Source organism: Oncorhynchus keta, chromosome 20, assembly GCF_023373465.1.
Source record: "Oncorhynchus keta strain PuntledgeMale-10-30-2019 chromosome 20, Oket_V2, whole genome shotgun sequence".
Taxonomy (NCBI): domain Eukaryota; kingdom Metazoa; phylum Chordata; class Actinopteri; order Salmoniformes; family Salmonidae; genus Oncorhynchus; species Oncorhynchus keta.
The window spans coordinates 8,700,890-8,726,431 of record NC_068440.1 but is presented as its reverse complement, the minus strand read 5'-3'; the positions used below and the strand labels follow the sequence as shown (position 1 = coordinate 8,726,431).

Below are 25,542 nucleotides of genomic sequence, written 5' to 3'. Positions count from 1 at the left end.
ACACAGTGGCATCTAATCATTCTTAAATGGAAGAAGTTTGGAACCACCAAAACTCTTCCTAGAGCTGGCCACCCAGCCAAACTGAGCAATCGGGGGAGAAGGGCCTTGGTCAGGGAGATGACAAAGAACCCGATGGTCACTCTGACAGAGCTGCAGAGTTTCTTTATGGAGATAGAATAACCTTCCAGAAGGACAACCATCTCTGCAACACTCCACCAATCAGGCGTTTATGGTAGAGTGGCCAGACGGAAGCCACTCCTCAGGATTAAGGGAAAGATGAACGGAGCAAAGTACAGAGAGATCCTTGATGAAAACCTGCACCAGAGCGCTCAGGACCTCAGACTGGGGGCGAAGGTTCACCTTCCAAAAGGACAATGATCCTAAGCACATAGCCAAGACAACGCAGGAGTGGCTTCAGGACAAGTCTCTGAATGTCTTTGAGTGACCCAGCCACTCGAACCCGATCGAACATCTCTGGAGAGACCTGAAATTAGCAACGCTCCCCAACGTGACAACACTTGAGAGGATCTGCAGAGAAGAATGGGAGAAACTCCCCAAATACAGGTGTGCCAAGCTTGTAGTGTCATACCCAAGAACACTGTAATCGCAGCCAAAGGTGCTTCAACAAAGTACTGAGTAACTAATGTAAATACTGAAGTAAATGTGATATTTCTGTTTTGTATTTTTAATAAATCTGCAAAAAATGAAATTATAAATGTTTTGTCCAACATACGTACTGTATAAGGAAGCTGTAAGACGGGCATATTTTTCAACATGTTCACAACCTGCCAATGGATACAAATGATAAAAAATGGTGCATGTCAAGTTATAGTCAAATACTGTATGTAAATTATACTAACAATCTACTATTCTTTACATTCAGCACTTCAAAAAGGAGAGTTGTATATTGTATTTTTTTGCTATTGGATTAAATGTTATTTAAAATGACTAAATGGTGAGCCTATGAGCAATTTGTATTTCACGAAAAGAAAACTTGTATTATGCATGAATGACTCAGGCTGAAAGATGTCTTAAACCCAAATGAATGCAGGACCAATGGTTCTGAACATAAGATTACAATTGCTATCAGTTCAGTGTTTTGTAATTAGGGTTTTGAAAATCTACCACTTACAATCAGAAAAATATGCCGAAGAGATTGAAAAAAAAACGGTCATAACATTGCCCCGATGCCCACCGCCCCCCCCACACACACACACTCCACTCCTCCCACTCTTATTTATACCATTATACTCTTATATTTCCTTCGCTCATGCACTACATATGTTTACAGGATGTGGCGGGAGGAGGATGGGGGTGTAGAGGGGGACGGTGAACGAGTCGTAGTGGGAGGAGGAAGGATTAAGAGTGAGGTTATAAGGTGGTGTTCATCATCACCATCTCTTTAAACTCACATATTAGCATGTAGAACAGAGCTCAACCCTGAACCATAAGAGGCCTAATATGAACATTTATGATTTATTATTGCTCGATTGTACTATTCAGGCTCAGCTATAGCTATTTTCACATCTACTACATCTTAGGCCTTGCGTGAAAGCGTGAATGTGGAAAGAAAGACAATAAAAAGAGAGGAAAGGCAAAAAAAAGAGAAACGCAGTAAGGTCAGTACTGAAGAAAGCGTTTCTTCCCTTAAGATGGTGGCGTTGGTGAACAATAATGTCTGATTCGCAGGTAAGTACTCCGCTCTTCGTCTTGTACCAATTACTGGTTAATGGTCTCTCATGGGGTGGAAGCTTTGGGGGTTAATTAGCGTTGCCGTCAGTAACAATTAGTGAACATCAAAACGAGCTCTGCCGGTCATAATGGAATGTCAGGTCATCTCTCCCGAGAAGGACCAACGTGCGTGTTTGTGTGTGTGTGTGTGTGTGTGTGTATTTGGCAGTGTGTATTTGCATGTCTTTGTGTTACTCTATAACACCTCCTCTTTCTGGGGATGGAAAGTCGGGTATGTAAAGTAGTAGGCTATTCCATAAAAAATAATCACAGGACAGAGGCAGGGACTGACATTAAGGTCAGAAAGACACAAGTTAGGACTATGTTTTGGTTGTCCGAAGATTATCATCACTTTTCTGAAAATGTGAATGAGCTGTTAACACGCAGTCATATACAGTAGGCCTAATGCCTGCCTTTCCCCTACACATAGGGGAGGAATAACAAAGACAACTAGGCTACTGGATTTGATTGATTTTGGTTGTTGTCAGTAAAAAAAAATCTCAGAGCAGGCTCAATTTGCCCACCTGCCATAAATTGCGTGTCTTTCACGTTATCAATGGAGAGGAACCAGAGGTCAGTTTTAGGATAGGCTATTGGAAAATGCGAAATTCTTTGCAGTTTGGTTGTTTTCCCTCAGAGCAGCAGGCTCAACATTTGCTGCATATAATTATAGGCCTATTAGTCAATAATTAGAGCCATTTATAATTGTAACAAAGCTAAACCAGTGACTCACCGTGATGTCAGTATTGAGGGTGGAAGAATTTAGGCATCCAAGAATAGCTCATAGAAACCGTAGACCTATAGAGGCTGAAAGGGTGGGTGGAAGATCCTCAAAAGTTTCGCTTATGTGCATAGAGACTTATTACTGTAGACAGTCTATTTGATCTCGTCTTCAAGTAGACTTTGTCGGTCACTAATGTAATAAAACCGTGCGTTCACTTGATCCTTTCGCAAACGATTTAGGCACATTGATTGGCCCAAATAAATGGCGCGAAAATAATCATTGCTCTTGAGGAAATCTGCAGGTATGCACAATTAGTCACGCGCAAATATGCAACCATAGCTTGATCGTAGGAAGGACACCGCCAAAACCAAAGCTTTCGATAGATATTTGTATTTTCTCACGAGTGTCGATAACCCAGGTAACTGATATCATTGTTTGAAAATGTGACGTTTTTAGGCTTTCGTAACAGCTAGGCTAAACGTGTATGCATTCAAATGTGAATATTTAGATTAGAGCATTTAGATTAGACACAACGAATGGAAAATGTCAGAGTTGTTTTTCATGACACGACGTTCATTTCAGGTTCACAAGGCCTAAAATGTATTATTATTTGAAATGTAATTATTGCAGGTAATACACTGCAGTTAAAACAACTGTAGACTGTTATACGATTTTGTAAGACATGCATGTAAATAGCTTAGCCTATTAGCTTGTTAAATGGCATGCGCTCCATCATACATCGTTATTTGTGTTTTAATTAACCGTTTTTTATTACTATTCAAGACGGATTATGAAAAATAGTTTTGATTTAAAAAAGGCTATATTTGGAGTATAATACATTTCTGTCAAACGTGTGTGCAGAAATAAATTCACTTGCATTTGAACTTCTAATCTATTGTAGAAAAATGACCTGTTGTAAATCATTTGTCTAGGCCTATGCAATTAAATTCTCGAGGTTTTTGACACAGGTTCCCAAAAATATAGACTTACCCTATATGACATGAGTTACAGTCTCCAATTATGTGAAATATGTATTATTATAATTTGTATTGTGCATGTATTTATACAGTATGTAATGTATTTGGAAATCTTGAATACCACTTTCACATTTATGTTTGACGTTAATTATTTTATTAACGATTCTGTAAAAACATATGACTGTGTTATTCATGCTGCAATTTCCCCTCCAGAAAATCACATTCCTTTACCAACGCTGACTTTATTACAAATAGATGAGTTGGATTTATGGTGGGGAGATTTGAAAAGACATGATCTGTGCCGCCAGGTTTCATAACCATTTCACTTGCGTTCATTAAGCCAGCCTGATGGAAATATAGTGTGTGGCCTCTCTCGCTCAATCCTTGTGTGCATAGCATGCGTTACGGCATAACATTGAACATGTCCCTGTGACACTCATAAGCGGGGAAGCCACTGTGCGAACCACGGAGGACTGGAGATGGAGGGCAGGGGAAGAAAGGGTGAGGGAGCTTTTCTCCCTGTGAATCTCTCATCCTCATCCCTCCATATACGCTGGGCGGGCTGGGGATGTTTGTCAGTTGGAAACATGTTATATTTAACCTGCTTCCTTCTCTCCCCTGCAGATATCAGGATGTCAAAACCAGCAGAGGATGAGAAGCCTGGGGCAGACTTTCCAGGGGAGAGCACAGGTAACCATTTTGAGACTGCATTATGTGTTGCTTTGATATCAGTTATCGTCATGTGCGTCATTGGGCCTGTTTCATGTTTGAATGAAAGGATGATGTGTGTGTCCCCACATCTGTTTATGTCGTATTGATTGGGGAGAGTGGGCTAATCTGGTGTGTGGTTTTTGGATGTATTTCAATTTTAGTCATTTAGCAGGCGCTCTTATCCAGAGCGACTTACAGCAGCAATTAAGGTTTAAGTGCCTTGCTTAAGGGCACATGAACAGATGTTTCACGCAGTTAGGGATTCAAACCAGCGACCTTTCAGATACTGGCCCAACGCTCTTAACTGCTAGGCTAGCTGCCGCTCTATGACACAACACATCCACAATAAGAGACCTGAAATCTTCTTCTTTGGTCACGTTTCTCACATTTTCCGAACAGAAAGTGAGAATGTTTTTGTTAGACTTTTTTGTATGACTTATGCACGTGACACTATACCGCCATATAAGTCACTGCTCAGAGTCATATTGTCACACACCTATGTGTTTAACTAGACAGCTTGGGCTGCGGAATGTTAGTAATTGACATTTGAAGTAACCTGTTTAAGGTTTTGCTGCAGCCCGAGGTATTTACAGTCGATCATGACGGGGTTATTAGAATTCCATCTTTATACTTTTCTCCTCTCTCTTTCTCACCCTCTTTTTTTTTTATCTTACAGACTCTGAGAGGAACAGTCCTGATGCCAATGATCAGGTCTGTCATTTCAATTTAATTAATTGTAAAATTACGTTTGTTGTTGTTGATTTATTGTTATTCGTGTTTTTATGTATTGCTGTCGTTTGCTCTAAGGTTGTAATAAGATTATCTGTTCATATAGTAGAACCTCAAAGATCCAAAACTCAAAGTTAAGGACTAACCAGTCAACCCAACGGGCAATATTAAACCGGGACATAAATGCAAAAAAAACAACATATTAGGCTACAGACAAACAGAAATGTTGCTTAAATTTGGTAAAAACATACCAGATATGTACAGTATCTGGAAAAAATATTTTTTTAAACATACACAATCATAATTTTGTATAAAGATTTGATGCTGTTTTAAGGTGAATTTAAAAGTGTTATAGATATTTCAGTGTTCAGAACCACCTCGATTCCCAAATTTGTCCTGAGGTCCTACTGCTGTACTTTTTTGGATAGGTTTGAATTAATGTAAAAATGAAAATGATTAGGAAACACATGGATTCAATTGACATTCTGTCAATCTGGAATGGCACCTGTGTTTATGGCTTCGCAGTTGAATAGATTTAAAGATCTGTGTCTGAATGGATTCTATTGTTGCCATTCGTCTCATCACAGGTTCAGCCAATGAAAACGAGTCCCTTCAGTCTTTCTCCTACCTTGAGCAGCATCAAGGTGAGTGAATTAGTGCACTCACATGCGAGAGAGACGGTGTGTGTGTGTTTGCACAGCCCACTTTATAAAGAAATGCTGCAGAAGAGGGGGGGAAATGAGCTTTTCCTTTCTCTTCAGAAAGACAGACTATGGACATTGATGTATAGAAATGAAGGGAGATTGAGGAAAAAAAGAGTGATGGGCAGATGGATGGATAGGACAGGTCAGAAATCCTCAGCTAACTTGGAATATTCTAAAACTATTTAGACAACAGAGCTCAACATTTTATGCATGGTAATATATTTTGTACTGTATGTTGTGGCCCCCATTAGGGCTAAAATGCTGATCAAATTCATAAATACTGAACAAAAATATAAACGCAACAATAGGAGAACCTTCCTGAACAACAACCATCTCTGCAGCACTCCAACAATCAGGCCTTTTGTTTGAACCTTTATTTAACTAGGCAAGTCAGTTAAAACCTTTTGTGACTAGGGGGCAGTATTTTCATTTTTGGAAAAATAACATTCCCGTAGTAAACGGGATATTTTGTCAGGACAAGATGCTAGAATATGCATATAATTGAGAGCTTAGGATAGAAAACACTCTAAAGTTTCCAAAACTGTAAAAATATAACAGAACTGATATTGCAGGCGAAAGCCTGAGAAAAATCCAATCCGGAAGTGCCTCATGTTTTGAAAGCGCTGCGTTCCAATGCGTCCCTATTGAGCAGTGGATGGGCTATCAACCAGATTACTTTTTCTCCGTATTCCCCAAGGTGTCTACAGCATTGTGACGTAGTTTTACGCATTTATGTTGAAGAATACCTGTAAGCGGCTACATTGCGCAACTGGTCACCTGATGGCTCCCAGAGTGATTGTCGCGTAAAATACAGAGGTAGCCATTATTCCAATCGGTCCTACTGAAAAACCAATTGTCCCGGTGGATATGTTATCAAATAAATATTTGAAAAACACCTTGAGGATTGATTATAAACAACATTTGCCATGTTTCTGTCGATATTATGGAGCTAATTTGGAATATTTTTCGCCGTTTTCGTGACTGCAATTTCCGGGCGATTTCTCAGCCAAACGTGAAGAACAAACGGAGCTATTTCGCCTACAAAAATAATATTTTTGGAAAAAAGGAACATTGGCTATCTATCTGGGAGTCTCGTGAGTGAAAACATCTGAAGCTCATCAAAGATAAACTATTTAATTTGATTGCTTTTCTGATTTCCGTGACCAAGTTACCTGCTGCTAGCTGGACAAAATGCTATGCTATCGATAAACTTACACAAATGCTTGTCTAGCTTTGGCTGTAAAGCATATTTTGAGAATCTGAGATGACAGGGTGATGAACAAAAGACTACACTGTGTCTCAATATATATCACTTGTGATTTTCATGAATAGGAATATTTTCTAGGAATATTTATGTCCGTTGCGTTATGCTAATTAGTGTCAGTCGATGATTACGCTCCCTCATGTGGGATGGGGAGTCATTAGAGGTTAAGAACAAATTCTTATTTATAATGACAGCCTACTGGGGAAATTTGGGTTAACTGCCTTGTTCAGGGGCAGAACAACAGATTTTTACCTTGTCAGCTTGGGAATTCGATCCAGCAACCTTTTGGTTACTGGCCCAATGCTCTAACCACTAGGATACCTGCCACCCCTCAGTAAAAGGCACATTTCAGCCCGCTTGGAGTTTACCAAAAGGCACCTAAAGACTCTCAGACCGTGATAAACAAGATTCTCTGGTCTGATGAAACCAAGATTGAACTCTTTGGCCGAATGCCAAGCGTCACGTCTAGAGAGAACCTGGCACCATCCCTACGGCGAAGCATGGTGGTGACGGCATCATGCTGTGGGGCAGTTTTGCAGTGACAGGGACTGGGAGACTAGTCAGGATTGAGGGAAAGATGAACTGAGCAAAGTACAGAGAGATCCTTGATGAAAACCTGCATCAGAACGCTCAGGACCTCAGACTGGGGGCGAAGGTTCATCTTCCAACAGGACAATGTCCCTAAGCACACAGCCAAGAAAATGCAGGAGTGGCTTCAGGACAAGTCTCTGAATATCCTTGAGTGGCCCAGCCAGAGCCTGTACTTGAACCCGATCGAACATCTCTGAAGAGACCTGAAAATAGATTTGCAGCAATGCTCCCAATCCAACGTGACAGCACTTGAGAGGATCTGCAGAGAAGAATGGGAGAAACTCCCCAAATACAGGTGTGCCAAGCTTGTAGTGTCATACCCAAGAATACTCAAGGCTAAAGGGTTTGAATACTAATGTAAATGTGATATTTCAGTTTTTTATTTTGAAGAAATCAGCAAAAAATGTCAATTGAATTGTTTTTGCTAAAAAATCTATATTTTATAATAAGGCAACCTAACAAAATGTGGAAAAGGTCAAGGGGTCTTAATAGTTTCCGAAGGCACTGTTTATGTGACCCACTGGCTTGATTCGGGCTTATGTAGCAAAATTTTAAATTATGTTTTTTACATTGGATAAAAGTAGAGACTCAGAGCTAGACAATGGTATATCATACACAGTTGAGGAACAATGGGAAAGTAATTATTAGTGATGCGATATCCAATATTTTCCTTGCCAAAAATAACCGATATAAAAAATGTGCAGCCTTTTAAGAATTCTAGTACAATTAAATAGCTAACACACCACATGAGTGCAGCGGTCTAAGGCACTGCATCTCAGTGCAAGAGGCGTCACTACAGTCCCTGGTTCTAATCCAGGCTGTATCACATCCGGCCGTGATTGGGAGTCCCATAGGGCGGCGCACAATTGGCCCAGCGTCGTCCGGGCCGTCATTGTAAATAGAATTTGTTCTTAACTGACTTGCCTAGTTACTGTAAATAAAGGTTACACACACACATCACACTGACCAAAAAGTAATTTTGTTGGCATTTACATATGTCCCCATTACCAGTCAAACATAATTAAAACCTATTTCTTTCACTTACTTGCTGTGCTGTTTTGTTGTTCATTTGTTCAGTCGTTTCATTCTCAACCAGGATTTCTGTAGAATGCCGTTTGGGTCTTTGCGTGTCAAAAAAGATACATGTCAAATAACACTATATAGCTAGGTATCCTCATCTAAAATAACCCACACTTATAAAACCATTCTTATTTGATTAATGGTTGTCGGACCCATCTACGTGAAGCTGGCCACAATAAGGATTAGCCACAATAGTGGACTTTGCGGGTAGCCTTCAAAATAAAAGTATGGCATAATTCTACTATTTGTATTCATTTGCATCACTGTCAATCACATATGCTATATTTGAAGTCAAACCGCAAATTCCACTATTGTGCCTAATCCTTATTGTGGCTAGCTTCACAACACATAACCCGGTCCGGTCGAGCGTCACTAGACAGATGAAGCTAGCTGGCTGCTAATATCTTTAGCTTTGGCCAACAGGGTTAAGTAGCTGGCTAGCTATTTATTTTCATGAACTGAAGTTCATTTCAATAGGTGAACAACAAATGGCAACCTAGCTAATACTTACTCACAAGGATTCTTAAATCATTGCTAAGAATAATGAAAATGACTGCAGTTTCTACTGGTCATTGTTTGCAGGCTGGTTGTATTGGTGCTAGCTAGGTACCAAGCTAAAGCTAGCTATCCCAGAAGTTGCTGTCGAACAAATGATGCTTTATTACCAACGCAGTATTGTAAAGACATTGTTTTGTACAGCTTTGACAGTGCTACTGTATCTTTTTTGACACGCAAACACCTAAACGGCGTTCCATAGTATGTATGTTGTGAACCTATAGCAGTGACACTATTACTGTGTAACTCCGGTAGGGCAACATCTGAAAAATAGCGCACTTGGTAGTGTGTACCGGTGCTCGACCAGTCGACGAAAGACAACATTACCCACGACAGAGAACGGTTGATTGTCAAGGGCAACGAATTCCATTATCTTGGCTTTAATGGATTTCGTCTTTTGAGTTGTCTCGCTGAAATGTTCTTACTCTTTCAAATGACTTGCTGGCTGCTCGATCCACACAGAAGACATTGTGTGGGCTAGGTTAGGAATGCTGTTGCATGTGTAGCGCAAAATTCTATGTGGCGTTATTACGTTATATAGGTTATATAGGTATGCGCTGTAACTTTGACATCGGTTTTTAACATGGGCGTTAAACTAAACTAGACATATCGATTCCGATATGTTTGCCGATATATCGTGCATCCCTAGTAATTATGCTTTGTAAGTTGATAAACTTGTAACCCCACCTTTGAGACTCCGCCTGCATATTTGCAATCAAATGCCAGAATTTTCTCCATCTCCTTAGCTATCATACTCTGCTTCCACCGGACATTCCACTGATTTCAAAACTCGGTCCTTGTAACGTTCTGAGTGTAGTGGGTGAGAAGTCAGGCGCAGGAAGCAGAGAGTTCAGGGTAGTGCTACTTTAATGCACAACACGGCGAACATAAGCCAACCCCACGAAAACACAGGGCGTATAACAAAACAAACGCCCCAAACACGGGGACTTAAAACCTGTCCAGCAAAACCCATGTAATGGGATAACACGTAACTCACAGATGTGCGCACAAGTTACACAAAACAGAAGGTCACAATAATTAATCCCGCCCAAAGAACCAGGCGGGCCGGCTGACTAATAAAGCCTCCCTAATTATACCCAACTCAAAACAGGTGTACTCAATAAACACATAAGGAGGGGGAGGAAAGAATCAGTGGCAGCTAGTAGGCCGGTGACGACGACCGCCGAGCGCCACCCGAACGGGAAGGGGAGCCACCTTCGGTCGGAGTCGTGACAGTCCTCCAGAAAGTGGAGAGCATTAGCAACACTTTTGCAGTTCTTTGTGATATCTTTCAAAAAATCTGTGTTAGAAAAGATTACCTACACATACTAAGCAGCTCATGTTATAGACAGAAGCATGCTACATGGCAGACCAATCCGAACTCATCTCTTGACATGTTCAGCCCATCCATTGTCTCAGCCAATCATGGCTAGCGGGAAGGTTCCTGACTTTCTCTGTGGCTAAACTAATTCTGCTCGTCATTTAACCATTTTATTTGTATTTCCAGATGACATACACATTTGTTATTAAGGCAAATAAAAGTTCACATGTTCCAGAAGGCATTTATTTTTTTAATAAACATTTTCAAATGCCTCTCCTGTGAAGTAATGAAGCGGGACCTACGCCTAGTCTCCTGAAACGAGTCACATATCCATTAAACAAAAATATAAATGCAACATCAGGGCCTAAAATTCACTGCCACTGTGTCATGTAGATGGGAAAAACCTGCCAGGCCCTCAGATTTTTTACCAGCCCGAATATATTTTTCTTATAATTACATTTAAAAAACTGATGACCATGCTTTGTAATGTTTCTAAAACAAGAAATGTATTATTAAGAAGTGATGTGGTATTTTGCTCAAATTTTGTTGTTCTTGTGTGACCTGTGTCTTTTACCCCAAATATCAGATGATTAAAAAAAGAAAATAAATCAGCTGCCCATTTAAGGGAGGGAGGTTACTGTGGTAATAGGGCCACTCAAGTCTGTATGTGTGTGTGTGTAAGATTTGGGATGTGACTAGTAATAGACCGCTTCTCTTCGCTAGCAGTTGAAGCAAAAGATTCAAACTAACATTTGGATACAACCAAGCTTGTGAACAAAACAATGTATTAAGCCAAGAAACCGGAGGACTTTGCTGACTTGAGTAAATTATACCAAGTATTATGCTTGTGCAAGCTCCTTGTATCTATCAGCCCTTCACTCACAGTGCACAAAGCTGTTGCTGCGCAAGGTGGGATCTAGGATTTGTATTTCTTTGTGCGATTAGCAGATATGAAACAAAACAGCAGAAATACTTTGAAAACAGCTTTGCACATATTCTAATACTTGACTTTTGACTATATTTTGTATTCACAAATTCAAATGTAATGTGTGCACTCTAGAGCCCTGAAAATGTACCACCTGCCAACTTAGCTGGTGAAATAGCCATTCTTACCCGCTAATACCTAAATCTACCCGCATTTGGCGGGTGTTAATTTTAGTGAGCATTTTTCTTTGCCAAGATAATCCATCCACCTGACAGGTGTGCATTATCAAGAAGCTGGTTAAGCAGCCTCATTACAGAGGTGCACCTTATGCTGGGGACAATAAAAGGCCACTCTAAAATGTGCAGTTTTGTCACACAACACAATGCCACAGATGTCTCAAGTGTTGAGGGAGAGTGGAATTGCTATGCTGAGTGCAGGAATGGCCACCAGAGTTGTTGCCAGGAAATTTGATCTTAATTTCTCTACCATAAGCCACCTCCAACCTTGTTTTAGAGAACTTGGCAGTACATCCAACCGGCCTCACAACCGCAGACCACGTGTATGGCGTCGTGCGGGCGAGGTTTGCTGATGTCAATGAACAGAGTGCCCCATTGTGGTGGTGGGGTTATGGTATGTGCAGGCATAAGCTACGGACAACGAGCAAAATTGCATTTTATCGATGGCGATTTGAATGCACAGAGATCCTGAGGCCCATTGTCGTGCCATTCATCCGCCGCCATCACCTCATGTTTCAGCATGATAATGCACGGCCCCATGTCGCAGGGATCTGTACACTATTCCTGGAAGCTGAAAATGTTCCAGTTCTTCCACGGCCTGCATACTCACCAGACATGTCATCCATTGAGCATGTTTGAAATACTATGGATTGACGTGTTCAAGTACCCACCAATATCCAGCAACGTCACACAGCCATTGAAAAGGAGTGGGACAACATTTAATCAGGAGTGGGAGAACAGTTCACAGGCCACAATCAATTGAGTGGCCCAGCCAGAGCCCGGACTGGAACCCGATAGAACATCTCTGGAGAGACCTGAAAATAGCTGTGCAGCAACATTACCCATCCAACCTGACAGAGTTTGAGAGGATCTGCAGAGAAGAATGGGAGAAACTCCACAAATACAGGTGTACCAAGCTTGTAGCGTCATACCTGTCACGATCGTCGAAATGAGCGGACCAAGGCGCTGCGTGAGTTGAGTTCCACATATTTAATACAAAGTTAGACTTCAAACAACGAACGTGAAAGCCGTGGTGCAACATGCACACAAACAAAACAATATCCCACAAAACAGGTGGGAACAAAGGACAACTTAAGTATGATCCCCAATTAGAGACAACGGTAATCATTGGGAACCATACACAAAAACAAACATAGAAATACAAATACTAGAAACCCCCCCTAATCACACCCTGACCTAAAACACCACAGAGAACTCCGAGGGCTCAGGGCGTGACAATACCCAAGACTCGAGGCTGTAATCGCTGCCAAAGGTGCTTCATCAAAGTCCTGAGTAAAAGGTCTGAATACTTATGTAAATGTAAAATGCTAGTTTTTTTTATTTTAATACATTTGCAACAATTTCTAAAAAGCTGTTTTTGCTTTGTCATTATGGGGTATTGTGTGTAGATTGATCAATTTTAGAATAAGGCTGTAACGTAACAAAGTGTGGAAAAACTATAGGGGCTTGAATACTTTCTGAATGTACTGTATAGGTCAAATTTGAGCTTGAATATTAGCTGTGTGGTTCATATATAGATACATGTTTTATCTCATGAAACCACCCAAATCCTTAGATTTAGGCAAAATATATGTTTTTGCTCCAATCAGGTCATCTCTGGACCGTATTTCTGTCTATTTAAGGGACCCATTTTGGCAACTAAAATGAGGCCTGTGTACCAGATCCCCAAAAACATTTTTATGATTATTCTTTGGAGCTTTAACCTTATTCAATGTTTTGATATTATTCACCCTGCAGAGTAAAAGTGAGGCAGTACCTGAGATGATCTCCACCCATGTGCCGCCTCCTTCCCAGCAGCAGACGCCTCACCCTCACACACAACTCCTGTTGGCAGGGAGTCAGCTGGCAGGGGTAAGCACTGGCACAGATGTAGTGTAGGCGGTTAGGGTGATGGACAGTAAGCATTTTCTGCTTCGCTCATGCTCTTGCTTGCATCTCACCAAGGTTGGAGTGAATTACATTTTCATTCAATTCTGTCAATTAAGGAAGTAAACGGAAATTCAAATTCCAATCTTCCTCATTCCTGAATTGACTGAATTAAAATGGAATTCATCCCTTCTCTGCCTCTTACTGCCTGCTCAAACGCTGGGTGACACTATTATTTTTCTCTATCTCTTCTGCTTTTTCCCCTCCTCTCTTTGGGCAAACCCTACCCTCTCCTCCACCACCTCCTCTTCTTCCCGCCTCTTCCTTAGCTGGCTGCCCTCTTGCCTGCGCAGCAGCAGCTGTTGCTTCAGCAGGCCCAGGCTCAGCTCCTGGCCGCCGCGGTGCAGCAGTCCAATGCGGCTCACGCTGCTCATGCCGCTCACGCAGCCGCCCAAGCCAATCAGCAGCAGCAGCAACAACAGCTGACCAAACAGGAGCAAGCCCCGCCCCAGCTCACCCTCTCTCAGCCTATCCAGCTCACCGCCCAGGTAGGAGCGGCCAGTCACGGATCAGATATGACCAGCTTTAAGCCAATCTAACTCACTAACCAACACTTGTCTGTCAGAAGTGTTTCTCTATATACTCTTAGGTGTTGTTACTTTGAAGGCTGGGGCTGTGCACATTTGGGTTATTTGCTCATTTCTTTGCATTGTATTGTGTGTATGTTGCTCTGTTCAGAAATCATACATGACTCGTTGACCCTTTTCTCTCTCTCGCTTCCTCCTGTAGGATATCCAGCAGCTGTTGCAGCTGCAGCAGTTAGTCCTGATGCCCGGCCACCACCTGCAGTCTCCTCAGTTCCTCCTGCCTCAGGCCCAGGGACAACAGGGGCAGCAGGGTAAGTGGGACCTACTAAGTAAGTGGGAACCACCATCATCAACACTGTCACTTCCTCTTGGCACAAAACATCATGTAGAGCTTGGTGTTCTGATCTAACTGCTAAGTTCTAAAACAAGTTAGAATAAAGTTGTAACAATACAGTTAAAAAAACAATAAATTAGTGTTCATATAATTACAATACTTTAACAGTGTTAATAGTATTAACGGCCTCTCTGTTGTGTTCCTTAGGTTTGCTCTCGACACCTAATTTAATTCCGCTACCTCAACATCAGCAAAGCCAGGGGAGTCTTCTAACTATTCCACCCAGGCTGGGACTGCAAGCACAGGTATAGTATTATTGAAAACCACCTCAAATATGTGTGTCCGTGTGTGTGTTGAGACTGGACTTTATAACATACATACTTGTAAGTAGGGTAGGGATCTGCCTCTACAAGCAGAAAACAAAGAGCTCTGTGGAATCAGTGCTGGTGCATTGATCCAAATGCTGATCTAATCAAACACCAAACCCGTAACCCAGAGTGTGTTTGAATTGATCCACAGTTCAAACATGGCTAATGTCAGTGTGCCAGCCACCCCTCGCCATTCCACAGGAATGATATGGGTTTATGTCTCCCGTACTGTAGCGTCGCCATGGTGATGGCCTCTCATCTTTACAGAGGGACAAGAGCGGGGACGGCGGGGTGACCTCCGGGGCCTCGGCAGCCCCCATGACCTCAGTGACCTCTGGCCCTCACGGCGAGGAGCCCAGTGACCTGGAGGAGCTGGAGCAGTTCGCTCGCACCTTCAAACAGAGACGCATCAAACTGGGCTTCACACAGGTAAGTTTGTATGCATGCGTGGGTGTGTGCGTGTGTTGTGATAAAGGGCAAGAGAACCATGAGCAATTTGATCAAGCTAGACTACATATGGGTCAGAGTGTGTGTTGGTGTGTGTGTGCGTGGGTCAGAGTGTGTGTTGGTGTGTGTGTGCGTGGGTCAGAGTGTGTGTTGGTGTGTGTGTGCGTGGGTCAGAGTGTGTGTTGGTTGTGTGTGTGCGTGGGTCAGAGTGTGTATGTGTGTTTGCAGTGAGGGGGGGCAGGAGGAGCTAGAGGCCAGAATGAAGATGACTGTTTAACACATTCTCTCTTCCCTCAGGGTGACGTAGGCATGGCGATGGGGAAACTGTATGGGAATGACTTCAGCCAGACCACCATCTCTCGCTTCGAGGCCCTAAATCTGAGCTTTAAGAACATGTGCAAGCTCAAGCCTCTGCTTGAGAAGTGGCTAAACGATGCGGAGACCATGGCGATAGACAGCATGCTTCCCAGCCCGAACTCTCTCTCCTCCCCCATGATGGGGTTTGAGGGCATGCCGGGGCGTCGCAGGAAGAAACGCACCAGCATCGAGACCAACGTCCGCGTGGCCTTAGAGCGCAATTTCATCTTGGTGAGAAAGAGATACGTCCCACAACAGACTCCTAAGGAACACACTCAAATGACATTCTACTCCCTACCCTGCACTCACAGTGGAGTACATAAACCAATGACTCTGTTCACAACAGTTTATTTCACTTTTTGATTAACATTTAATTTAACGTAAATAAATATTTACCCTTGCTTGGTATTTTCTAAATATTGCTGAAACTGTTGAATGTAACATTGACAACATGTCAGCTTTATGCGATATAAAATGTTTGTGGCCTGTGACAACATGATTGACCATGATTTTTGACTGTGTTCCCTCCAGAACCAGAAGCCTAACTCAGAGGAGATTCTCCTGATGGGCCAGCAGCTCAACATGGAGAAGGAGGTGATTCGGGTCTGGTTCTGCAACCGGCGCCAGAAAGAGAAGCGCATCAACCCTTGCAGTGCCACCCCTCCCCTGCACAGCCAGCCCCCTTCCATGACGCACAAAACCCCCTGCTACAGCCCGCACATGGTATGACCCCGCACTCACCCCATCCCCACTCTCCCCACCATGCCTGTCATTGGCAGGCCTTTGGTCCTTTGCCTCCCTGTTCCTTAGTTTGGAAACAAACTGTCTAAATACAAGTCAGGCATCATGAGAGGAATAGATCTTTGACTCTCTGGATCTATGGACTTGCCCCACTCCCTCTGCATGACCCCATGTGTGACCCTGTGGCCTAACCCATCCTGCACTGCTCCACTCTCAGCACCGTGCAAATGACTACACTGTTGTATGAGGTGCCAAATGTTACAGACCAACCCACACGTCATCACAGTTACACCATGAGAGCATGTTTCTTCTGTCTCTCTCCTCCTCACGGCCTATCCACCGCTCCTTTTCTTTCTTTCTGTTCCTCTCCCTCCAGGTGTCCAGTCAGGGGCTGCACCAGGCTGCCACCAGCCTCAGCACAACAGGTGAGGAAATAGATTTTTGGATACATTTGTGTTTTTGTGAAGCTAGGCCATAAGTGCCAGAGGTCTAAATTCCCTTTAGTGGACTAAGACAGAGACGAGTGCAGATGCCCAGTACCGTGGACATTGGGAAAACCTAGCAATGTAACCAAATGTACTGTATACCATTCATATGACCACTGATGGTTCGCGCTCTCTTTCTCAGTGACCAGTCCATTACCCTCGGTGACCTGCCCTCTGACCCCCTGTGGCTCTGCAGCCACCAGCTCCACCCCCTCCTCTAGGACTCCGCCTCCACACAGCACAGCCAGCCCCGCTCCTTCCACCCTCAGTACCCACAGCCTGAACGCTGGGTGAGTGTCTTGTCTGTCTGTCTGTCTGTCTGTCTGTCTGTCTGTCTGTCTGTCTCTCTCTCTGTCTCTCTCTCTCTCTCTCTCTCTCTCTCTCTCTCTCTCTCTCTCTCTCTCTCTCTCTCTCTCTCTCTCTCTCTCTCTCTCTCTCTCTCTCTCTCTCTCTCTCTCTCTCTCTCTCTCTACTACTCTACACTTACTCAATCTAACACTAAACAATCCCTCATACTCAACAAACACACTTTCATATTCGCTGGGTTAGTGTCCCCTAATTATATAATTATACTCTATCCTCTCTGTCCCTTGAACACTCAACGACTACTGCTCAATAGAACACTGACTCCTAACACTGAATCCTCAATATCTGCTGAACTGTGTCCGCAGCCAATAAAGTCAACTTTGAGACTGGATGAGGTGATATTTACTGACTTGCTGGGAATTCGTGGTATGGGGCTACATGGGAAATGTCATGTCACCTGTTTAGCAGCAAATCTGAAAGTTCTCACACATATGAAGAAACATGAATATTTGTCAACCCAGAGTCAGACCCAGGCCAATGCATGAATTGAAAACATGTTGTGTATCCTTAATAGAAAAACATGAGGGTGTTTGATTAATGAGCTTTCACTTAACCCTCTTGGTCCTTTTCTCTATCTCTGCATGTGTGAATGTGTGTGTATGTGCACATGGGGGAATATGGATCCATACATATTCCAGGAACACAATGATGAGAGTAAGCACAGGGATGAACCAGGCTCTCGTCAGCAGCAATCACCTGGCCACAATGCAAGGTGTGTTTGTCTGACAAAATCGGTGTGTATCCAGATTATGGACGGTATTCTGACTTCTGATAAGCACGCGCAACACTTCCTGGCGTAAATCATGACTTGGTGTCAATAGGATACAATTTTGAGTTAAGCGTGCAGATCTCAAGTCAGAAAAGAGGATGTCCCTCCATTTGCCATCATTTCAACATGCGAATTCAGATCAGTTGAAATTGCATGTCTTCACGCCATCCCATTCCATCCATATCACCACCAAGTAGATCATGGGAGTGTCGTGTGTGTCTGTGTGTATGTGCCAGGTGTTTTTCTGTAAGCTCTGACTGACTAAGCTCTCCTTGCTCTACTCATACTACGTTCTCTCATCTGTTGCAATGTCACACCTTCATCATCACCATCCTTCATCTCACCATGTCATCAGTTACAGTGTCACCCAAATTGATGCCAATGTATCTCTGGTAGGTGTATTCACTTATTCTTTCTCCTCTACCTTTCTCTTCCCCCACCAATCCTTCCACCTGCCTCTCTCACCCCGTCCCCTGTAACTCTATCATGGGTCAGCTCTGGCTGCCAGTGGTGGGCAGCTGCCCATTTCCAGTCTTGAGGCCGGAGGTCAGATGATCCTGGGCGGGGCGGGGGTTCGCCCCTCCCTATTCCTCAACCGCCACACCCTCCTGCCTATGGCGTCCCACCAAGTCGGCGTGGGTTTGGTCGGCGGTCCCAGGGGAGCCTCTCCACCCCCCGGCGCCAGTGGGATGGACGTCGACTCCTGCTCCGCCTCTCCCTGCTCCAGCCCCGCCTCCTTCGGCTCGTTCAGCGAAGCCTCACCGCCGCCGCTTGACGGGGCCATGGCCGAGTGACGACGACACAACCCAAAGGATCCTATCAGAAGGAGGAGGAGGAGTTTTAGTGGAGCTTTACAGAAACACCTCACCTTTCAACCAAAGCCATCTCTCTCTCCCTCCATTTGTTGTCTCCGCTCTCTCTCCCGGAGTCTTTCAAAGCCAAAAAAAATACACAGATTGAAAGAGGAAGAAGAGAGCGAGGAAGAATGGAGAGGAGGAGAGAACAGGAGAACGGTGGAGATTTAAACCAAAAAATATATATATCTATACAGTTGGAGAGGTGGCATTGTGGAACACAGTGAATGCTAATGTACATTTACTCCTTTCTCTGGAAAAGAAGAAATGAGCTGAAAAACCTGATGAAAAAGAGGGCAGGGATGAGAACTGAACTAAGACAGAGAGAGATGGGTGGCAAGGACAGGAAAAGAAGGAAAGAAAAGACTTTCAACAAGCTTCAGCAGATGGATGGAAAGAACCACGTTTTTAAAAAACCTACAGGGGAAAAACACACAAAGACAAAAATGACAAACATGCCACAATCTCCAAAACCGAAATACCAAAAACTGAAACCAAAAAAACGGAGAGAAAAGCTTTACTTAAAAGACTTATGATTCTGATCTGTCCAGGATCAGCACATCAACCACACTTAACAAGGCCAAAAACATGTATCATTTCATCATAATATATCATTTTAAAGTTTTGTTTTCAACACCTTTACAACGCTTATTTTTAGTATTTTATATGATTTGAACTTTGGGTTATGTCATAGCAAATGATTTGATATAGATATCTTAGTAGTGTCAGTCCTCCCACATATCTCTACCTACCTCTCTAGTGGCTCTACAGTTTTAACCTAGTTACAGTATTAAACTGTGTTGTGGATTTAGCAGTCACCTCAGACTAATAACAATTAGTAACTTTCCAACTTATTTTGTGGTTTATTTTCTTATTTCTTATTTTTCTAATGATCATCGTAATTATCATCATCATCATTAGGGTTATTATCTTCAATATTTGTTTAATATGATGAGATATTTTTCTTTTTCTAGGCAGGTCAGTTAAGAACAACATCTTATTTACAATGACGGCCTACCCCGACCAAACCCGGATGACGCTTGGCCAATTGTGCGCCGCCCTATGGGACTCCCAATCACGGCCGGTTGTGATACAGCCTGGATATTATTGCCTCCTTTGTTTCATAACTTATTTTATACAGTGGATTCAAATTATTGACACCCTTGATAAAGATGAGCAATAATGACTCTGTAAAATTAATTACTAAAATACTGGGCTATATTGTATGCCAAAAAAAATGGGAAGTTATGTTATACGAATAATTGCTCAGAGAAAGAGATTCTGTTTAACTAGCAATACAAAAAAATACAAATAAAGATAGGGGTCAAAATTATTGGCACCCCTGTTTTCAATACTCCAGCATCCTCCCCTTGTGAGGATGAGGACGCTGAGCCTTTTTCTAAAATGTTTTATGATATTGGAGAACACGTTGGGAGGGATCTTTGACCATTTCTCCATACAGAATCTCTCCAGATCCTTGATATAATTTGTCTGCGCTTATGGCCTTCCATCTTCAATTCAAACCACAGGTTTTCAATGGGGTTCAAGTCTGGAGACTGAGATGGCCATAGCAAAATGTTGATGTGTGGTCAATGAACCATTTCTTTATGGATTTTGATTAGTGGTTGGGGTTATTGTCTTGCTGGAATAGTCCCATAACATCAATGATCCACCACCCTATTTTACCATATGAGGAATGTTTTCAACACTGGTGTGCGTGGCCAAAGAGATTCATTTTCATGTTATCTGAATATAGAGCTCTTTGGCCAAGCACACCAGTGGTGGGTTTGGTGTTGAAAAACCGAAGCATATGCGTAAAAGTACCTCATACCAATGGTAAAATATGGTGGTGGATCTTTGATGTTATGGGACTATTTTGCTTCCACTGGTCCTGGGGCCCTTGTTTTAAGGTCAACGGCATCATGAACTTTACCAAGTACCAGGGCATTTTAACCGAAAACCCGGTTGCCTCTGCCAGGAGGCTGTCACTTGGCAGCAAGTGGAACTTCCAGCAAGACAATAACCCCAAGCGCTAATCAAAATCCACATAGAAATGGTTAATTGACCACAAAATCAACATTTTGCAATGGCCATCTCAGTCTCCGGACTTGAATCCCATTGAAAAATTGTTGTTTGAAGGCTCAGTGTAGTTATCCTCGCAAGGGGAGGGTGCTAGAGTATTTTAAACATTAATTCTGACCACTATCTTTTTTAGATTGTCTTTTATTACATGTTAAAAAATATTTATTTCTCTGAGAAATTGTAAAATATAATTTCTCCAGGTTTAAAAAAAATATTTAAAAAATAGCTTAGTATTTTTATAATTTATTTTATACCGTTGTTTTAATCACCTTTATCAAGGGTGCCAATAAGGATGGACCTGACTGTATATGAACACCAAAATGTACTCTACTGCCTGTTGCTTCAAGCACACACACACACACACACACACACACACACACACACACACACACACACACACACACACACACTACACTAGAATGTATTGAGATGTTGAACTAAAATAGTCCTTTATGCCTTTCATTATATTTGTTTGCCTGTTTTTTTATATACACTTATCGTTCAAAAGTTTGGGGTCACTTTGAAATGTCCTTGTTTTTGAAAGAAAAGCTATTTTTGTCTATTAAAATAACATCAAATTGATCAGAAATTCAGTGTAGGCATTGTTAATGTTGTAAATGACTATTGTAGTAGGAAACGGCAGATTTTTAATGGAATATCTACATAGGCGTACAGAGGCCCATTATCAGCAACCTTCACTCCAGTGTTCCAATCGCACCTTGTGTTAGCTAATCCAAGTTTTTCATTTTTAAAGGCTGATTGGTCATTAGAAAACCCTTTTGCAATTATGTTAGCACTGCTGAAAACTTGTTTTGATTTAATAATAAAACGGGCCTTCTTTAGACTAGTTGAGTATCTGGAGCATCGGCATTTGTGGGTTCGATTACAGGCTCAAAATGGCCAGAAACAAAGCACTTTCTTCTGAAACTCATCAGTCAATTCTTGTTCTGAGAAATGAAGGCTATTCCATGCAAGAAATTGCCAAGAAACTGAAAATTTAGTACTACGCTGTATACTACTGTGTATGACTACTTCTAATCAATTTGATGTTAATTTAATGGATAAATCATTTGCTTTTCTTTCAAAAACAACGAAATTTCTAAGTGACCCCAAACTTTTGAACGGTAGTGTATATAATTTCCATATAATTCCACCAACTTCATATCATTCACTTCCAGTCAGTCACTCTTGGATACCAAAGCATTGTTTCTCCCGACTGGAAGAGCCGGGAAACAAGTGTTCAGACAGAAACCTCAGCAGTGTCAAAAACCAAACATCCAATAACAGGACGACTCCACACCAAAGAAAAAGTGACAGCGTCCCTCCCAGTCCCCAACCCCCTGCCCTCCATCCCTTCTGTCCCTCTCCTTTGCCTCGAAAGATGGAGTGAAAGGGCCAAAAAAGAAGAGAAGAAAACAAGAAGACTACCCAGAGAAGTCAAAGGCAAAAAAAGGATCTGTTGAAAACGGAGGAGAAAGCTGGAACGGAGGACCCAAACCAAAAAAGAACCTAACCAAAACCTCCGTATGAGCAACTAAACTGAACAGATAAGAAACCAAAAACCAAATACAACACGTTGTAGACAAAGAGGAGGAGGAAGAGAGAGGGAGGGGTCAAGCCCTGTCTGTCTGTCACAGTCTGAGACAGAGGCTTTCCCTCTCATTCTCTCCTCCCTCCTCCATTTGTGACCTCCTTTGTTCACCCTTTTCCTGGACGGAATAGCTAATGACCTCGTGGAACTGAACTTTAAAATATATATTTTTTGCTTTTCATGGTCTGTCTGTCGATTGCTGTAATGACTTTGTCTCATTGCTTTCTACTTGACTGGGTAATTTTTTGCCTATTTTCATATCTTGTCTGGGTTATTTTTTGTTGTTGTGCTTTTTTCATTAGGTGGTTGGAAAGAATACTGTGAAAATGTAGCTTCCAAATCTTTCTTTGATCAAGAATGTCGTGAAAAAGCCAAAACTGAATACCAAAAGCGAAACTTTTTGACACAGACATACCAAATACCAACCAAACCAATGCACAATTGTCAGAGAGGAACAGTTGGATAACTGTGTTTGTGCTAGGTTTTCTGGATAGATGTATAGAAAGACTGGTAGAGCAAGAAAGGTACTGTGCGAGCGTGTGCATTCAGGCATGCTTCCATACATGATTGCCCGTATACCTGTGTGTGAGATATGGATGGTGTGTATGTGACAGGAGAGGAAACGTGAGATCGAATTAGTGTGTGGAAAGATTTATTCTCTTGCATATTAACCAACCCATAAAGATTCAGTACACACTGTTCTGTCTAGTGTACCACAGAATAGTGTTTGATAAAGGCATGGAACTTCACGAGTGAAATGAAGCATACTTGGGCACATATAGGCAGATATTAAAGGCAACCAATGATAATATTGTGGGCAGGGGTGGGCGGAAATCAACTGAAAACCAGTTGACAGACACTTTTAGAGGGGATGTATCTGTTAGTGCTTCAATAGATTTTGTAGGAAAAAATATATATGTTCTACTGCTTATTTATTGCTAATGTATAAAAGGCTGTGAAGTGATCCTTGATACAAATGTTGATGATAACAATGACTTGATTTTAGACCAAAAGCTTTAAACTATCTCTCTGGGGATCTTTGTTTGAAGATGTGTATTTATTCATGTTCAGGGGAGGATACATTTCTTTGCAAATGATTTGTACGTTATGAACTCTCACCTGTTTATTTATTGATTCATTCGTTTATGTAATTTATTTGTTCTATTTCTGGATTGGGACCTTTGAGGTTCTATTTTGGAGAGAGGTGATCTTGAGATTAAGACAAGAAGACAAAATGCTTTAAAACACAAAGAAAAAGGCAGAGCTTTAAAACAAAAACTGAAACCAAATGTAAAGACTGTGGGTGTCATCTCATTGCCCATGTCAACTGATTAAAACCCTAACCTAACGGAGAGGGAGAGCCTATCAAACTGATCCATGAAATGGGTACATTTTAGAGTTACAGTGGCCCCTGAATTTTCTCCTTTCTCTTTTCTGCTTACACCTGTGAGTGTCAATAGGAGTTCAGACACATCTAGATGCCTCTAGATGTTCACACTTTCTCCAGCTCGCCCTTTCTCTCTCTCGCTGTCTGGTCCCGTCTTTCATTTCAAGGCGAGGGCGACGTCATATATACCTCGTATTCTTTGATGAAAAACCAAATAGACAGAAGCTTTAATAAGACGTGTGACCCTGGTCGTCTTGGCTCAGGAGAGGGATACAAGAAGTGGCCTGGCTATTGAGTTTGATGAACAAAGCCTTTAGAACACTTTTTATTTTTAAACGGTAAAAAAAAGAGGTTTGTAAGCAGTTTCCTCTGTTTTATAGGTCACTCCTCAGAAGTAGATGCACCACTCCTCTCTCCTTCAGTGGGTCTTTGATTTCTGTTGACAATGTTGTGAGGGTACTGGAGGTGTTTATGGCAATGTTTCTTCTGAGAAGGTGTGTGTGGGATATTAACATGATGCTAATACTGTACAGTATGTGTGCCTGTGTAGGGCTCTCCTGTGGTGGACCGAGAATGATACCAAAGTCAAACCACCACAGTGAGACCACACACACAAAACACTCACACACACAGTTAATCCATGTGTATATAAACATTCAGGAGTCTTCATAAAGACTGTAAATGCTACATAATGGTGTTTATTACCCTTCATTGACATCAAAAGACATACTACTGTCTTCAAGAGCACTTAATGCTATGAAGCAATGCGCCTTGAATTGTGACCATTTTATACTGTAGTTATAAGTGGCTATGAATGTTTGTTTTATGTGCTTATTAAGAATATCCTCAATTTATAGGTCTCCATGAACTAAGATATTTCTTTGGCCTTGAGAAGACATATGTCTGACCGTCACATCAAATCAAAGTGGATATAGTAAAAGAGAGAACAAACAGTGAATTTGGCACATTTTTTGTTTATTTTTTAAACATATTTTTTTCTACAGTACAGCTTAAATCCAAAGGTAATTTCATTAGTACGGCAAAGAAAGATTTTACTAATGAAAACCTCAATAGTGAAAACCAAAGAACTCCACCAACCTTTTTACACATAAAAAATTCCCATTTTTCTTTTTTGATGGTAAAAACTCAAAAAGTTCTCTTTAATACAATGTTTGATGATGATGATAACTATGATGCTGATGATGATAACTAAAACACTGCTCTCTAACTTTGTATCTGTTACGACCCATTTCATTTCTGTTTGTGAGTAACCTGCTTTTACCTCAAGTTTCTCTCTGAGTTAGTAACCCGTTTTTAAATTTTTGTTCCCAACTGTTAGCCTGTCCCTTATTTATCGCTATGGGTGTGCCTGTTGTTTGGGGGGGAGGGGGACAAATGAAACAGTAAGTGTTAGGAATAAAGTGCGAATTTAGACCAATCTGTCCATGTCTTTTATTTATTTGCCCTCTTGGTGTTCAAAACCAGTTATTGAATGTCTTGCATATGACTAAAGAGATATTTTTGCAGTGCCAGTATGTAGATTTAAAGTAGGATTTTGAACTCAATTTGAAGCTGAGTTCAATTAGTTAACAGTTAACATTGTTTTATTGAAAAAAGGGGATCCAAATGGGTATTTCTGCATCAGGAGAAGAATAAAGTATATTGTCTTCTCCCTGAAGCCCTATTACCGGTTTTGGTCAAGAAAGCCCTAAGTCGGTGAACTCATGAATAACTGTCTA

General features: G+C 41.8%; 1 protein-coding gene across 2 annotated transcripts; it reads left to right on the top strand.

Annotated features, from left to right (window-relative positions):
• The first annotated feature begins 1,421 nt into the window (after nucleotides 1–1,421).
• Nucleotides 1,422–25,232, top strand: LOC118378283 (POU domain, class 2, transcription factor 2-like). Of its 2 annotated transcripts, none has more exons than XM_052472021.1 (14): nucleotides 1,422–1,689; nucleotides 4,057–4,122; nucleotides 4,820–4,854; nucleotides 5,460–5,516; nucleotides 13,307–13,420; nucleotides 13,765–13,983; nucleotides 14,225–14,333; nucleotides 14,564–14,661; nucleotides 14,959–15,153; nucleotides 15,469–15,759; nucleotides 16,060–16,251; nucleotides 16,646–16,694; nucleotides 16,897–17,044; nucleotides 18,385–25,232. In XM_052472021.1, exons 2-14 carry the CDS (start codon nucleotides 4,065–4,067, stop codon nucleotides 18,425–18,427), a joined length of 1,608 nt encoding a protein of 535 aa, XP_052327981.1. In that variant the 5' UTR covers nucleotides 1,422–1,689; nucleotides 4,057–4,064; the 3' UTR covers nucleotides 18,428–25,232. The 2 variants fall into 2 exon arrangements, with proteins under 2 accessions (XP_052327981.1, XP_035621151.1); XM_035765258.2 differs by lacking the exon at nucleotides 1,422–1,689 and adding an exon at nucleotides 2,745–2,873.
• Nucleotides 25,233–25,542: the final 310 nt, after the last annotated feature.